Raw genomic sequence first — 17,244 nt, forward strand, 5'->3', positions numbered from 1 at the left:
TTCTTAGCTAAGCGCTTCTTTCAGGTTTAACCATTCCTTTCCTAAAAGGCACAAGGAGCAGTACATGAATTCCTGACACATCTAATAGGGCTGATTTTACAGACAAAAGAAATGCAGATATCAGAGTGCTCACTTTGTACTGTCTACTGTACACAAAGTGTTTCATCATTTCCCAGCTCCTCCTTCGACAGGCAGCAAGGAACTTCACACACCTTGCCTGGAGCAGCATTTCCAGAGCTCAGACATTTGCTCGAAATCATCAAATATCTGTGGGGTCTCTCAGTACCACTTCCGCTAGTGTTTTATAAGAGCATGTAGTGATAGGACAGAGGGGAATGGCTTTAAATTGATAGAGGGGAGACTGAGATGAGCTCTTAGGCAGAAGCTCTTCCCTGTGAGGGTGCTGAGACGCTGGCACAGGGTGCTCAGAGAAGCTGTGGCTGCCCCATCCCTGGCAGTGCTCAAGGCCAGGCTGGATGGGGCTTGAAGCAAGCTGCTTTAGTGCAAGGTGTCCCTGCCAGTGGCAGGGGTTGGAGCTGCTTTAAAGTCCCTTCCAACACAAACCAGGCTGGGATTCTTTAAAGCAATTCTGAAAATGAAAATACTATCTGCTGTATTTGCTAAGAAAAATAAGCCCTGAACACTAAAGATCACAGCAAAACTGCCCGAGCACCAATTGCAGAGCGTGTAAATCACAGCCAGCCTCTAGCCCAGCTCTCATTTAGTAACTGACATTTACTCACCCAGTGTACAATTACAGAGGAGGAAGAGCAGAGTGCAGGAGTTGCTGGCAGATAAATATAGCTTCACCAGACTACTTGCTGCCCTTGCAGATGAGATCACATACATTTAGTGTCTATTTTAAACTCAAACACTTTTTAAGCATCCATTGGCCAGGGTTGTTACCTTTTTCCACATTAACAGACATTTAGAGGAATCAGAAAAACATAAAAACTGAGTATTTTTAGTACCTCAGAGCTGGTTTTCATTGCTATTGCAGCCTAAACTTGAGGGGACTTCAGTGTCCTTATTTCAGCTACTCTGCAAATAATAAACTGCTGTTAAAAGTCAAGAGCCCAAGACAAAACTTCATTTTCCTCAAATGTTATTTCCTTATCACATACGAAAAGGCAGACTTTATTTTATATAAAAGAGTATAAAATCAGGCAGTGATTACTCAGAACAAGTGTAAGATTAGTATTATTATCAAATAACAAAAGAAAATTAAATACAAACCTAAATCCTTTATCAGATGGCCATACAACATGATGAACCCCACCTCTTCATACCTCTTGCATCAAAACAACAGGAGTATTTAATTAGGAATCTATCAGACCCATTAAACAAAGCTTTTCTTCAGTTCCACCATGTGATGGAACTACACTATTATATTATGTTATAGAAAACAAAGGCATGTTTAGAGAATTTAGCCTTTATAAAACACAATTACATTAGAATTGTCAGCTCTATTACAGAACAGCAGTAATTTTTACTGTGTCTTAATATTTTAATGCCAATTTATTTTGTTAGACTGTATCTCATGAACACTATTCTGTCAAAAGATTTTACATACTTACAGTTACTCCATCTATTTTACATACTTACAGTTTTTAAACTATCACTATACATGTTTCTTAAAGCCATTAGCAGAAATGTGACAGCAGAAATAAGTATTTAGATGATTCATTGGCTTTAACAAATCAAACTCAACAAAGTATAAATGTCAGCTTTTTGAGAAGGACAAGACTATAAATTGTCTAAAAGCTGCCAAAACAATCTGCTGGCTTTGTCTGAATGCTACCAAGAAGCAGCTCCAACTGGAATGTTTAACGTACAAGGGAATGCACACAATTATAAAGCCATTCTTCCTGCTCGTTCAGTGGCATCATATGCTGAGAAACCTGTATATAAGAGAGAAAACAGAGGTGAAATAGTAGTTTATTGGAGAACTGCATGTTAACTGAAGTGCTAGCAAGCAAAATGAACTGTTTCAGTACTTACACCACAAAGATTTAAATGAGGAACATTGATTTCTGTCACAGTTGGTATTCAAAACTTAATATTGGATTTAACTGTATGACAGCAAAACATCCATAAGGGGCACTAAGCCTACAGCTTATACTGAATGAAACTGAAACTTAAATAACTAAAACACTTTATAGGGTCAGGCTATGGATATCTGAAGTGCCAGCAGCAATATTAGAATAGGCCCCAACCCTGCCTCTGTCATGGGACTTTACCTGTTCAGAGCAGCTTTGAATGCATCTACACTGGGAAGCAGCGATATGAAATAGTTTGGATGCCTCTGCTTTTAAAGAAAGGGACCATACTTTTAGAATAATAAAAACTGGATTTTCATCATTCATTCATGAAGAAAAATACCATTTAATGCATTTTCAATCTCATTCTATCCCTTACAACCCTCATGTAGGTTTTCACTAAAGCCTGCCTAGCTCTGGAACAGGGATCAGCAGATCAAATTGCTGCATGGGTACACATGGTCTGTAAGTCAAGCCTGCAAATCACATTGTGCATAAGGGCTGCAACACATACATTTTTACTTCTGAATAGAGCATGCTTGGTCTATATCTCATAGACATCAAAACACCTGGTTAAAATCCACTAAGTAAAGAAAATACAGCCTTAAAAAAAGTATTAAAAATGAAAGAATATTAAAAACATTAGTAACGGGTACATGGATTGAATGGACAACTGAAACAGGCATACATATGAAAAACCAAATAGCTATGGACTTGTACAGCAATCTGCACAGATGCATCAAGTATAGTTCAGCTTTGAAATATCTGATCTGTGCTGGTGATGAAGATGCCACTACCCACATTCTCACTATCATGGTAAACGACCTGCAGAAGGAAACCGTAAAGATGTCATGTGATTTTGTCTTTTGCTTTGCTTTCAAGTTGGCTGAACAATACAAATCTTACCATCATGGATTTTGGTGCCACTTCTACAGCAAAAACAGTAAGTCCCCTATTACTTAGGCAGTTCTTGCTCTGCTCATTGTTGACATGAATAATCACTTTGTTTTCAGACTGCAAGTGAAAAAACATGAGGGAACCCATTAGTCTCAATGGTTAAGTGGGTATTCTTTTTGTAACAACTACACATTCCTCTGACTCGCTCCAGCTTTGTTACTTCACAGGACAGAAAAATGCTTTAAGAATGCTGACAACTACTCTCTTCGAAGAATAACAATTTCAAAACTTACTTTGGCATTACCAGAGCCCAGATTCATTGCCAAAGCCATTTAAGACTCATTGATACAATGTAAGCACTTGTGAATATACAACTTGAGAACACTATTGAGTAAGAAAACTCTCTGCCACAGAACATTACTGATACTAACGGTTTACATAATTTCAAAAGGCAACTGGAGAAAGTCATATTGGAAAAAATACATTAAGGGATTTTAAGGACAGGGATTTTAAGAATTTAAAGGACAGGGATTTTAAAATCTTAAAAGATATTTTAAGATTTCAAAGGACAGGGATTTTAAGTTTCCGGCTCAAGCAGTCTGTAAACTGCAACTAACTAGAGGCTAGGACAGCGCCTGGAGAAGCATCACTGGATGCTTGCCCAAAGTTTGTACTTGCAACATTGCCTACAGGGCATTTATGGAGGAAGGATACAGACCTAGAAGAAGCTTCACCTGTCATTGTGCAGCCATTTTGATTTTCCAAAATCCTATCCCTCCAGCAAAAGGCCACTTTACCCAGAGCTTATACTACATGTTCTTAAATCCTCACCAGCTATGTAGGACTCAATGGAGACCAGGCTCCTCACAAGTGAAGTTAAATGCCCAGTGTAAGCAGCAGAAGCATCCTTCATATTTCATTTCCTTTCATATGTTTCCTTAGCAAACTTTGTATTTGGTTTCCTTTCATAATAAGTGACCAGGATTGACTATTTCTTCACTGCCACAAATCAAAGGTGCTTGCAAGAGACACTCATCAGGAGGTGACCCATCCCAATATAATTATAATCACTTAAAGAACAGCTGTTCTTGCTGTGCAAATACTTCCAAGAAGGATCCAAGACATAAAACTGGAAGGCTGGGTAATGGAAAACTCATCAGCCACCAGTTTATCCCATGCAATACTCAGACGTAAGACCCAAGGACATGATATATTCCCTGCTATTCAGCTGTCTCTAGATAAATTTCAGTTTGACAGAGACACTGGGAAACATTTGATTCTTAGGCAATGTTACCCAACATTCTCTGCACTGAGAAGTGGAAGAGAAACACAGTTACACCACACAATCAGCCTTACACAGCAAAGAAGCTACTATTAGACTGCTAAGGACTGACTAAAAAAGTTCTCTGATGCTCACAGTACAAAGGGTTTCTGGCCAGCAGAGTGTAATACTCATTTTTTGAAACATGGTATTGTTGCAGATACGTAAACACAATCTAAGCTGCTTTCTGACTTCTAGCCATCTGCTCTGGCATCACTTCAGTGAAGTCCTTCTTTCTACATGGCGAACAAAAGAATTAGCGATGCCCTAGGACACCTCCTGTAACAGGAAGAAGGTCATAGAATCATAGAATAGTTAGGGTTGGAAAGGACCTCTAGATCATCCAGTTCCAACCCCCCTGCTATGGGCAGGGACACCTCACACTAAACCATCCCACCCAAGGCTTCATCCAACCTGGCCCTGAACACTGCCAGGGATGGAGCACTCACAACCTCCCTGGGCAACCCATTCCAGTGCCTCACCACCCTAACAGAAAAGAATTTCCTCCTTATATCCAATCTAAACTTCCCCTGTTTAAGTTTTAACCCGTTACCCCTTGTCCTGTCACTACAGTCCCTGATGAAGAGTCCCTCCCCAGCATCCCTATAGGCCCCCTTCAGGTACTGGAAGGCTGCTATTAGGTCCCCACGCAGCTTCTCTTCTCCAGGCTGAACAGCCCCAACTTCCTCAGCCTGTCTTCATACGGGAGGTGCTCCAATCCCCTGATCATCCTCGTGGCCTCCTCTGGACTTGTTCCAGCAGTTCCATGTCCTTTTTATGTTGAGGACACCAGAACTGCACACAATGCTCCAGGTGAGGTCTCACAAGAGCAGAGTAGAGGGACAGGATCACCTCCTTCGACCTGCTGGTCACGCTCCTTTTGATGCAGCCCAGGATACGGTTGGCTTTCTGGGCTGCGAGCGCACACTGCAGCCGGCTCATGTTCATTTTCTCATCGACCAGCACCCCCAAGTCCTTCTCTGCAGGGCCGCTCTGAATCTCTTCTTTGCCCAATCTGTAGCTGTGCCTGGGATTGCTCCGACCCAGGTGTAGGACCTTGCACTTGTCGTGGTTGAACTTCATAAGGTTGGCATCAGCCCACCTCACAAGCGTGTCAAGGTCCCTCTGGATGGCATCCCTTCCCTCCAGCGTATCAACCGGACCACACAGCTTGGTGTCATCGGCAAACTTGCTGAGGGCGCACTCAATCCCACTGTCCATGTCAGCGATGAAGATGTTAAACAAGACCAGTCCCAACACCGATCCCTGAGGGACACCACTCGTAACCGGTCTCCAGCCGGACATCGAGCCATTGACCACAACTCTTTGTGTGCGGCCGTCCAGCCAGTTCTTTATCCACCGAGTGGTCCATCCATCAAATTCATGTCTCTCCAACTTAGAGAGAAGGATGTCGTGTGGGACAGTGTCAAACGCTTTGCTCAAGTCCAGGTAGATGACGTCAACTGCTTTACCCTTATCCATCAGTTCTGTAGCCCCATCATAGAAGGCCACCAGATTGGTCAGGCAGGATTTCCCCTTAGTGAAGCCATGCTGGCTGTCGCCAAGCACCTTGTTGTTTTTCATGTGCCTTAGCATGCTGTCCAGGAGAATGTGCTCCAAGATTTTACCCGGCACAGAGGTGAGACTGACTGGTCTGTAATTCCCCGGGTCTTCCATTTTCCCCTTCTTGAAAATGGGGGTTATATTTCCCTTTTTCCAGTCGTCGGGAACTTCACCTGACTGCCATGATTTTTCAAATATGATGGCCAGTGGCTTAGCAACTTCATTCGCCAGCTCCTTCAGGACCCGCGGATGGATTCCATCAGGTCCCACGGACTTGTGTGCGTTCAGATTTTTAAGATGGTCTCGAACCAGATCCTCTCCTACAGTGGGCCCAAGGTCTTCATTCTCACAGCCCCTGCATCTACTTTCTAAGAACTGGGTGGTGCCGTCAGAGCCACAAAAGATTCACCTAGCACAGAGGGTCTATTGTAGTAAGTTTGTGTTTTGAATGACAGGACTATTTCTTTTGGCACAGAAATGGGTAGACAATAGATTGGGTACTGCTCACTCCCCAAGAAATGTGAAGCTCTGTGCACAAGGTCTTTTCATCTCCCCAGCTCACACCCTGGCTACAGAGTGTAGGGTGTAGCCCTACACTCTCAAGAAGACAGACACCTTTCTCTGCCCACTGATTCAATACATATGCAAGACTGAAACAGAGTCCCTGAGGAACTGGAATATTTCCTTAATTTAATTACAGAAATAACAAAGAAACAATTATTTCCATTGAAATCCTCAGCACAATAACTGAAGATACAATCAGGCTGCCTGCACTGTGGGAAGCTTAGAAGACAGATGCACAAAATTTCTTTTCTTTCACAGAATACAATCATGGGATCATTTACATTGGAAAAGACCTTTAAGATCACCAAGTCCAACTATTAACTCAGCACTACGAAGGCCACCACTAAACCATGTCCCTGAGTGCCACATCTACACATCTTTTCAACACTTCCAGGGATGGTGACTCCCCGGCCATCCTGTTTCAGTGCTTGACAACACTTTTGAGGAACAATTTTTCCCTAATCTCCAGTCTAAACCTCCCCTGGTGCAGCTTGAGGCCATTTCCTCTCATCTTGTCACTTGTCCCTTCACAGCAAAGACCAGCCCCCTCCTGGCTCCATCCTCCTGTCAGGCAGTTGCAAGGAGTGATCAGGTCCCCCCTGAGCGTTCTCTTCTCCAGACTGAACCCCCCAGGTCCATCAAGCTGCTCCTCATCACACTTGTGCTCCAGGCCTTTCACCAGCTCTGGTCCCACTCCAGCACCTCAATGTCTCTCTCATAGCGAGGGGCCCAGAACTGAACACAGGATGCAAGGTGCGGCCTCACCACTGCCAAGTAGAGGGGGACAATCATGGCCCTGGTCCTGCTGCCACACTGGTGCTGAGGCAGGCCAGGATGCCTTTGGCCTCCTTGGCTGCCTGGGCACAAGCTGCCCATGTTCAGCCACTGTTGACCAACATCCCTAGATCCTTTTCTGCTGAGCAGCTTCCCAGCCACTCTTCCCCCAAGCCTGTAGCATTGCATGAGGTTATGGTGACCCAAGTGCAAGACCCAGCACTGAGCCTTGTTGAACCTCATATAACTGGCCTCAGCCCATCAATCCAGCCTGTCCAGATCCCTCTGCAGAGCCTTCCACCCTCCAGCTCCACATGGTGTCATCTACAAATGAAATCCAAATGGTATACATGGCAGTGGTCAGTGATTTTTATTAGACAGCATCCAGCTGCCTCAGTACAGACCTCATCTCCTTCTCTGACATGTACTGTAGTTATTTATATGTTTGAGGATAGCCACCCTAAAGGGCAAAGTGCAGATCTAAAACAGTAGTTCCAAGGATTCAGCATTCAGTGGACTAATATTAGTCCACAAACCCACCCTCTTTTGCATGTTTTTCCATTTAAAAATATATTTCTTGCTGTGATCTTTTAGGACCTAAAGCATCTTAAGTTCAATATCTTACTGCTCTGTATTTATTTACTCACAGTTCCTGATATAAATGAAACTGAGAATGAATAGTACATTCATTATGCTCTATGCAGCAAGGTTTTATATCTCTGCTTCTCACCGAACACTTCTGCTTGGACTTACAGTTCTTAGCTTGGGTAAGTAATAAAGCAGACTGCTAAGACTGGCCAGTTAACAAGTCACCCATAATATGCTTCTAAACCACAATCAGTGCAGATCAGTGCTCTTTTCCTGTCTTATACACACTGTAACTATTAAATAGGGTAAAGCTGTAGTCTTTGGTCTTTCTATAATTGTGCTTCCTGTTCTCAGTATTGGTTTTCTGGTATTATGAACATATTATGTCTCCAATAATTATTAACATATTGAAAAATTGGAATGTGAACATAAATATTCATATTCTGTATGATACTTAAAAGTGTTTGCCTCTTTACAGCAAGCTGTCCCTTCAAGAGCACTGTTCCAGACTCTTTTAGAGCCCGAGTCATATGTCAAAATCAGCTTTGCATCTTCTTTTTTCCAGTTTTATTAACTAGATACAGAAGCTTTAGAAAAGAAATATTAGAAAATGTAATTCTCAAAACTGAAGCAAGGAGGGAAGAAGAAAATAACAACAAACATTAACACAAAGTACCTTACAGAAGTCCCATGCCATACCTTATTCTCAATAACAGACGTGATTCTCCCACCTGTGCTGTAGGTATAGACGATGACATTTTCACAGCCATCCAACAGTTTGGCCTCTCCTTTACTAACAACAGACTTGCAAACAGCCCTGTTGAGTTGTGAGCTCCCTGCCTCTAGATACATGGCTTTAATTCTGGGTTTGCACTTTTCTGCATAGATGTCAATGACAAAGGGGCATGCCTGCAATGGAGAAAAGGAGGTTTATCATCACCTTAATCTGCACATTTTCCCCTCAGATTTTCATCTACAGCTCCTAAATATTTTATTTGGTGCTCTGAAGTAGGAATACCCAAATACAAATATGTTACTGAATATTAAATATTCAAAACCTGAGAGCTGTGACCATCTTCTAAACCAAATGAAAGCTCAGGACAAATGAATGTTTTTCATACACTCTATATGCAGTTTGGTGCATTTGACTCCAACATAGCAAACCCTTCCTTAGATAGCAAAATGTACAGGAATTAAGATGAAGTATGAATGTATTTCAGGGTCTGAAATAAACCTGTCTCCTTTACCTGTTACACTCTTGCTACTTGTGCCACTTCATACAGAGTTAAAATATCTACAGTGCTGCATTAAGCACTCTGCCATTACACTCTCCTGGCTAAGATTAGTACATGTAACAAACAGGAGTTCGCATACTCTCACTACTAGCAGCTCAAGTTTTTTCAGATGGCTGTTGGAATCCATAAGGATTTCTCAGGTTCTGTCCTTAATTTGTTAGAGGCTCAATGCTGCTCCTGAAATACCAATTTCTTAAGTCATCTGAAATCAAAGCATTCAAGGGTTAAGTTACAGCACAAGTTAAGTAGAGGTACATTTATTAGATGGATGACTAAAGCATTCAGACAGCTACATTGTCCTTTGTGGCAAAGGCTACAAGCAAGGAACCACAGCAAGTGTTAGGCACAAAAATACCTTTTTGAAATTCCTAACTCGACGAAAACCTCCCCAGAATCTTCTTTCTTAGAAGAGAGCTCCCTCTTGCGTCCGAAATGCAGAAACACACTTACGTAGCTGCTCTGGCCAACCATACTCGCAGGAAAGGGGGAAAGTGCTCAGCATTAAGAGATCAGTCACAGTGATCTCAGGATTTTCACTGAGACAACTGATGCCTCGCAACCATACTGAGTATTTTTGAGTCTGTGTGTATTTGCTTCACACACATCTATTTGATACAGTGGCTACGCAGACCTGTTTTAGTTTAACAAAAGTTAAAGAAATAATATAATCAGACAGTGATTTTTAAAAATCATATTTTCTTGGGAATGATCTTTAAAATGTTAAATTGTCTGCATATTTAATGTTTTATTTTCCATATTTAGTTTCTCTTTATTAAAGAAATCCTCTTTCCTAAGTGAGAGCTATTAATACCAGCACAATTCTATTGTGCCTTGGGCCAGGAAAGTGACTTTTATAAGCAGAGCAAGTCCTGCACTTTGAAGGTTTGTTGACAGGTCACAGTTCACTGTCACTGTCTCCTTATGACTTCCCACCTGCAAGGTGCCTGAATTCTTTCAAGAGGTACAACCCAGGATTCCTGCCTCTATAACCCCACAAAATACCAGCTTTCTCTAAAGCAAAAGGCAAAATTCTTCTTTTAAGAATGTCTTAAGGAATAGGATACCATAATGACTGAAAGTCATAGTGTAAACCCTGTATTAACAGTGTTTGGACTGTATCACTGACCTACTGAAATCAGTTTATGACAGACAGAAACACTCCTGCAGTTAAGCATGTGCACCAAGTTAAAAGTGAAGCAGTTATTTCTGCTATATGGCTGTCATACCTCTGTCATTTCTAATGCTTTATTGTAGCCCAGAGACAATAAAGTGACCCAAAGGTCACTAGGATCCCCTTCACGGTCATTGGCTTCCATGAGATTCAAATCCATAAATCCTTGTCTTGTTAGTTCATTCTTCCTCATATCAAAATTCTCTGTTTAAAAAGAAACATAAGGTAGCACTTAAATATCTGTTCTCTCTACAAACACCCCTTATCCTTCCAAAACCAAACCTGCACTTATGTTAACGAGGTTTAAAAGATGGAGCCATCCTACAGCCCCAGACTCTCCAATATTATTTGGGAAACAGTATCCTTGACCAGGTCTTTCCAGATCTTCCCTGTGGATTTTAGATAACGACTAGAAACAGCTGCCCGCTGTATAACCCAAAAGAGGGAGAGATTTCAAAACAGAAAGAGTTGATACTGGGTTTTGGTTTTCTTTTTGCTAGCAGTATTTGTTATGGTTGAGATTTGGAGAATGCGATATATTAGGAATAGGAAATGAAAGTCTGCTGGAGCCAGCACCCTTAGTGCTTGAGGTCCTTGATACAGAAATGATTTACTTAGTTCCCAAAAAGCAATAAAATGCCAGTAATCCTAACACCCTTCTCTAAAGAGGATATCATAGATCGAGCACTCTAATGTCAGCAAACACATAATTGAAATGTCCTTGTGTCAGAGACTTTTAAAAATGGTTTTCCCATCTTCATAACAATGCTAAATCTTTACTATATATTATTAAAAAGGGATTACCAATTTCATAAATCTGTCTCAGGGCACAGATGCTATAATAAATGGCTTGAACTTTGGTGTCAAGATTTATGATAGTCATCTGAACCCTTCCACTGATTAATGACCTGGTAAAAGATTCACCATATTCTTTTTCCTCTCCTATACGTTTCACACACACCCCTCCTACTCATGTTGAGACCAGTGCACAGAGATATAACACTGACAAAGTCATCAAGCATGGAAAAGCGTGTACAGGGATGAAAAAGAGGAGAAACTCAGTTATAGCAAGTATGTTTGTATGAGTTTTCCATCCAATATCTTTGGGGAGAAATAGTTAGCAGGATGTCGTGGTTTAAACCCAACCACAAACCTCGTCCACTCACTTCCCCCCTTTCTTGCCCTCCCCCTGCTCCTGGAGGGACGGAGAGGAGAATCGAAAAGAATGCAACTCCCACGGGTTGAGATAAGAACAGTTCAGTAACTAAGGGATAACAGAAATCACTACTGCTACCACCAATAATAATAATGATAAAGGAAGTAACACCTCAACACCAGCCGACCACTAACTCGCCCCACTCCCCCCAGCCGAGCACCGACCCATACCTCGTCTAACCCTGCCGTGAACTAGCCCTTCCGGGTAACTCCCAGTTACATCCTGGGCATGATGTGCTGTGGTATGGAATACCTCTTTGGTCAGTTTGGGTCAGGTGTCCTGTCTCTGCTTCCTCCTGGCCTCCCCTCCTCCCTGGCAGAGCATGAGGCTCAGAAAGTCTTTGGCCAGACCAAACATTCAAGCAGCAACTAAAAACATCGGCCTTATCAGCACTGTTCCCAGGCCAAAAGATCAAAACACAGCACTGCACTAGCTACTAAGAAGGAGAAAAAAATGACTGCTACTGCTGAACCCAGGACACAGGACATGCCAAATCTGAAGCATTTTGCAACATATCATAGCTTACAAAAGAATTCCATCAAACACGAACTGAGCTGACACACAATGATATGCCACACTGACATGTCAGGTATGAGTTGCGGAAGAGCTGCATTTCTTATAGAAACTTTAATTTCCATACAATGGCTTCTAAATTTCCAGCTGTTCATTCACTGCAGTTGAACTGCCTGTGCTTTGAACCCACTGCTTTCATGCACTGCATTATTAGAGCAGCCTACATTCACTGGTGGTTTTGTTACAAGGTAAATAAATACCTGCATTCTCAAGGCCTTTGCAAGCTTAAAGCAATGCCACAGAACTCCTTTTTTTCTTCAAAACTCACATTTGCAGCCCCACACTGCTCCTGCAAGCTGGCAATCCAGTAACACAGAGGAGCTGTACTGGCAGATAGAAAACAATGCTGAAAGAGTCTTAACTCCCTATCAGCTTCCTCACCTCACTCATGGAAGTCTCAGTATCTCAGTATGGACAAACTGACACACCATGTCTGAACCTTCAAAAGACAGATTTTTAATGAAAACCTGCTTACATGTGAAGAAAATATATAGTTGCAATAGGTATTTTCTGATGTCTGATTTTCTGAACAATCATCATAAGCTCTAGATGCCATTTTTAAAGCATCATATACACATTAAATGAATATCCCCTCAATGCTTTCTTAGATCTGAAAGCAGCATCAGCTTAATCTGAAGAATGGAGATCGATGAAACAATTATCTGCTACAGTTTAATTTACCATATGATCCAGGATCCATGCCCCATTCTTGGCATTGTTCAAGGCCAGGCTGGATGGAGCTTGGAACAATCTGTTCTAGTGGAAAGTATCCCTGCCCGTGGCAGGTGTATGCAACTGGATGAGCTTTAAGGTCTCTTCCAACCCAGACCATTCTAGGATTTTATGATAAGAAAACCTGCAGTTTTTCACAATTACAAAATCTTTTAGCAACAGAATCTTTTACCTACAAAACTTTGCAATTAGCAACGGGAAGAGTTTTCTCAGTAGAAAGTCAGTGGCACAGAAACCAGAATGAAGCAAAACAAAGGGCAGGAGACTGGGGAAGGGAAAAAAGAAAAGCAGAGGGGGAAGAGAACAGTATCTACATGCGTTCTTGGTATAGGCTACAAAATACTCAGTAGTTCCACACTAGATACATAGTAGCATGCTATTAACAAAGGCATGTAAGTAGATTATACCTTGTAAGTAGATTATAGCCCTAATTATTTGTATCAAGCACAGCAACAAACTTACCCTTACATACAGCCCATGCTTCCTCATCACACTTCTCACCACTAGTTCTCAGCTCAAAGAAATTGTATTCCTCCAAACACAGAAGCCCATTTCCATCCAAATCAATTGTTTCAAATATATCCAGTAAAGCAGCTCTAAAAGATTAAAAAGGCAGAACTATTTCTGAGTACTTCTATTCCATTTACTGTTTCTTAATATTGTTGATACCTAGGCAATCTATTTGAGAATATTCTGCACAAACAGTATTTTGTGGCTGTCCCATCCCTGGCAGTATTTAAGGTGAGGCTGGATGGGTCTTGGAGCAACCCAGTCTAGTGGAAGGTGTCCCTGGCTATGGCAGGGGGTTGGAACTGATTGAGCTTTAAAGTCCCTTCCAAACCATTCTAGGATTCTACTTTAGTAACATACAGCTTTAAAAAGCTAAACGTTATTTGGAGCACACACAATGGATACCATGCCTACTTGGGAATACAACTCACCGGAACTCTGGGGTCAGAGCCAGTTCTCCGTCTTCATCTCTATACACCAGTTCTGCTTCTTCAGTAATTTGTGTTTTTACCTTCTTCAGCCTACAGCCAGTGGTGAATGGGAGCAGCCAATAAACACCTGATCCAAGCTCCCCTTTCCAGCCAGACACCTACTCTTAAAGGAAGACAGACAAGTTTGTAAGTTACTTCTCACATGATACCTTTCTTTATCACTAGTAATATTCATATTAACATGATTAATGACTTGAAAGCACTGCCAATGCTAGGTTCTTTGCTCAAATGTCTGCAGCAAGATGCCGTGTAGTATCACTTCAAACGCACAAAAACTGGTGAATCTCTTAGTTATCTAAAATCTACAAAAACATACATGACCAGAAATGAGGGGAGAAGAAGCATTACTAGATATGTCTACTAACAGACTACAGATTTGTAACACTCTCTAATTGTTAAACCTTAAAACAAAAGCAGGCTGACAAAAAACACTGAGATTTTTATTTCCTCCCTGATTATTCAGCTTTGTTCAAACCAGCAACAAAAACTTCCTATGTAAAAAATCACACATGACTTAGCATTTAAGAACAAGCTGTGAACAAGATAGAACAAGAAATTCCCTGTGTCTTGGCAGGGGGAAGGAAGTTAATGCTGCCATTTCTCCTTCTCTATTTCTGCCACAGGATAAGAATATTCTGTTCACTGTGAAGTTCAGAATCATGTATCATGCAAGGAGAAAGAAAATTATAGGGAATTTTAACAAATAATACCTTTGAAATTTAGGTTTGAAGGTGCAGGAATACAAGTGTCTCCACAGAGCATCTACACAGCTATATATAGTGGAAATAGATTTTCCACAGAGTATCTATACAGATAACCAGCAACTCAACAACTCTTGCCCATACACCACATGGTAATATGGACCTCAGAAGAATTTCACTAAACTTCTGAACATGTGGCTTGCAATTCAGCCCATCCAAAGCACAAAACTAAGACAGTGTTACATCTTACCTTGCCCAAGTGCTGTCAGTTTTGATAAGGAACATACACAGAACAAGTGTTCCTTCTCTAGTCTGATTAGGTAGAGTTTGAATTCCTTTAAAACACATGGGAACTCACCCATGCACCATTAACACATACACTAAAGATATAACAAGTAAAATAGGAATACAACAGAACTATCTAACCTCTTGGTTTTGTTGTTCAGTAAAGCTCACAAGCTGCAGATTTTCCTGGGTTTCATTTTCCTTCAGAATATACAAAGCTGTATCCACTGACAACCAGTGACAAGATATTCCTAAGAAGAAAAACATTCCCAACACAAATGCTTAATAATGACACAGAATCCTTTTTCTTTGAACTCCAAAGTAGATATTTCCAAGGTATTTATATTATTGATCTCTGCCAATATAAGCTAGAAAAGAAGAAGCCATTATATGCTATCTGGATTTCCTTCCTATTTAGGCTGCTCAGATAAATTGTTCCAAATCTTCTAACTGTCTTACAGATAATGATTACTATTAATAGTTCTATTATTAAAACCTTTGATCAATGTCTGATTTGTTTGGCTTGGGTTGGATTGGAATGGAGGCCTGGTCATACACGACATTCAATGTCATTTGAATCTCTCTCATTTCTTGTAGCTGCTCAGCTCCTGATGGAAATCAATCAATGAGCCACTGAGGGGTCTTGAAGTTGATCAGACCACAGCAAAACAGTGATTGCAGAGGCTCAGTACTACAGTTAGGAGTGAAGAACACCAAAAAGTGGCTACACACCACACAACTCTGTTAAAAAGCTGAAGATATTTTTGATTTCTCACAAGAAGGTAATTGCTCTGCTGTCATGAATCTTTTCCTTACATCCCAGTATAATGCCTTCCTCTTCACAACAAAACACAAAGAAATTTCTATGTACAGGACAATAATGTACAAAAGTAGTATTTGCTTTACAAATTGTAAGTAAGTACTCCTTTGGTTACCCAAACACTTACCCTCTTCCTGATGAATGTTTAAAGGCTTGATGGTGATACACATTGTAGACCTTTGAGGTACGTGCAACCTGTACTTGTGACTAATGATTTCACCATCTTCTTCTAAGTAGAAGCATCCTTTGGACTGTGCACAGTGCCACTCCTGGAAACCAAGCAAACATCAGATGTTGCCTTCATCTTTGATCAAGATAAAGTTTTCTCTCTGAAATATTAATTTGATGGTTTAAAAAATCCTACATAAAATACACCCCAAAATACAGCACTGATCTTCTACTTAAAACAAAATATATGTTTACTCAAATAGTCCTTTTTGCAGTCCATTTTGCAAAGCAGCAACATTGCTCCACTTGTGAAAATGCTTGACAAACATACAGATTACCTCAATGCTCAAATAGTTGAAATGAAATTTGAATTGCCACAAAGAATCAAACTGAATTCATTAAATTCTCTGAACTCTGTGATTTACTGGCATTTTGCTACATTAGTTCCATCAGGCCCATCAAGCAAAGAACAAAACTGATGAGCTGAACAACAAGGAGTTACTTGCTCAGACATATCACAAACACAGGTACTGGTCAAATTAACTGATTCTGCCTGATTGCTGTCAAAGCTATTTTAAAGACAAACTGAAAAGTGGTGTTTGTGAATAATGTGGTTTTTAGAGAACCCATGAGTGTGCTGAGAATCTGTAACGGCTACATGCTTCATTCTGATTTTTTCTAACAGCAGGTCCCAATTTTTAATTTCAAATATCATTTGACTGATATTTCCTTAGCAAAACAAAACTGAAGTCTATATAGACATATCATACGTTTTGAGGAATGGAAGACATTCTTTGTTTGCCTTCTCTGCTCTGGATTAAGTCCATGATTTCTAGTCACTTCCCTAACAATGGAAGATAATGTTTCTGGGTGGAGCCTAGAAGAAGGAATCTTTCAGTGTAACTTTAGCAGAGAGCTTTGTGCAGGTGACTGTACCTATGCTCAGTCTTCAGTGCTTCAGGTAAGATAACACTGACTTGAGAAGAGAGAGGGTAAAAACCGGAGAAGCTCTGCATGTAACTCCCAGTTATAAGGCTAACAACTAACTCCACTTACAGTCAGTCTTACCAGAGTGCTGCATTTCATTTCTCCTCTTAAAGAGCCACTTGTCCTTACAACACACCCACACTCACTTGATGGTACTGTACAGTCAGTGACCTAAAGGTGTCAGGCAAGAACTGGACTTTACTCATATACACCCACTCAGGATGCTGAGTAACATTTGGAATACATGCAGCTCTGACTCTGAATTTGGATTTCTCCACTCAGAACTCTAGATTTCTTAAGAATATGTATTGCTCAGGAACTCTTGTATTTAAAAGCTTTCAGTCCTGTGCCAGTTTTGCCTCTGATTTTTATGGCAACAGGATCAACTCATCTATACTAAACATTTCTCATTCAAACATTACTAAATTCATTTTCATTATAGTCCTTTCTGCTTGAAGAACTTTTTCAAATTAATCAGAACAAAGAGAGATGTACTTTGAGCAAACACCCCCTGTGTTGGCATAGACAGACTGCAGAATCTAATGCTAC

The 17,244-nt window shown here is 40.9% G+C and overlaps 1 protein-coding gene across 3 annotated transcripts in view; it reads right to left on the minus strand.

Annotated features, from left to right (window-relative positions):
- Positions 1-1,088: 1,088 nt before the first annotated feature.
- EFCAB7 (EF-hand calcium binding domain 7) overlaps positions 1,089-17,244 on the minus strand; it is a 32,064-nt gene continuing 15,908 nt past the window's right edge. For 2 of the 3 annotated variants that reach the window (XM_065673145.1, XM_065673144.1), the window contains exons 8-15: positions 15,668-15,809; positions 14,862-14,971; positions 13,675-13,832; positions 13,196-13,329; positions 10,268-10,416; positions 8,446-8,655; positions 2,946-3,053; positions 1,089-1,901 (exon numbers count right to left, since the gene is read on the minus strand). In XM_065673145.1, coding sequence (XP_065529217.1) covers positions 1,827-1,901; positions 2,946-3,053; positions 8,446-8,655; positions 10,268-10,416; positions 13,196-13,329; positions 13,675-13,832; positions 14,862-14,971; positions 15,668-15,809 — 1,086 coding nt within the window. In that variant the 3' untranslated portion in view covers positions 1,089-1,826. Of the gene's footprint in view, positions 1,902-2,945; positions 3,054-8,445; positions 8,656-10,267; positions 10,417-13,195; positions 13,330-13,674; positions 13,833-14,861; positions 14,972-15,667; positions 15,810-17,244 lie in introns of those variants that run through there. The other variant, XM_065673146.1, reaches the window with a different exon arrangement.

The sequence above is a fragment of the Lathamus discolor genome, chromosome 3, assembly GCF_037157495.1.
Source record: "Lathamus discolor isolate bLatDis1 chromosome 3, bLatDis1.hap1, whole genome shotgun sequence".
Lineage (NCBI taxonomy): Eukaryota > Metazoa > Chordata > Aves > Psittaciformes > Psittacidae > Lathamus > Lathamus discolor.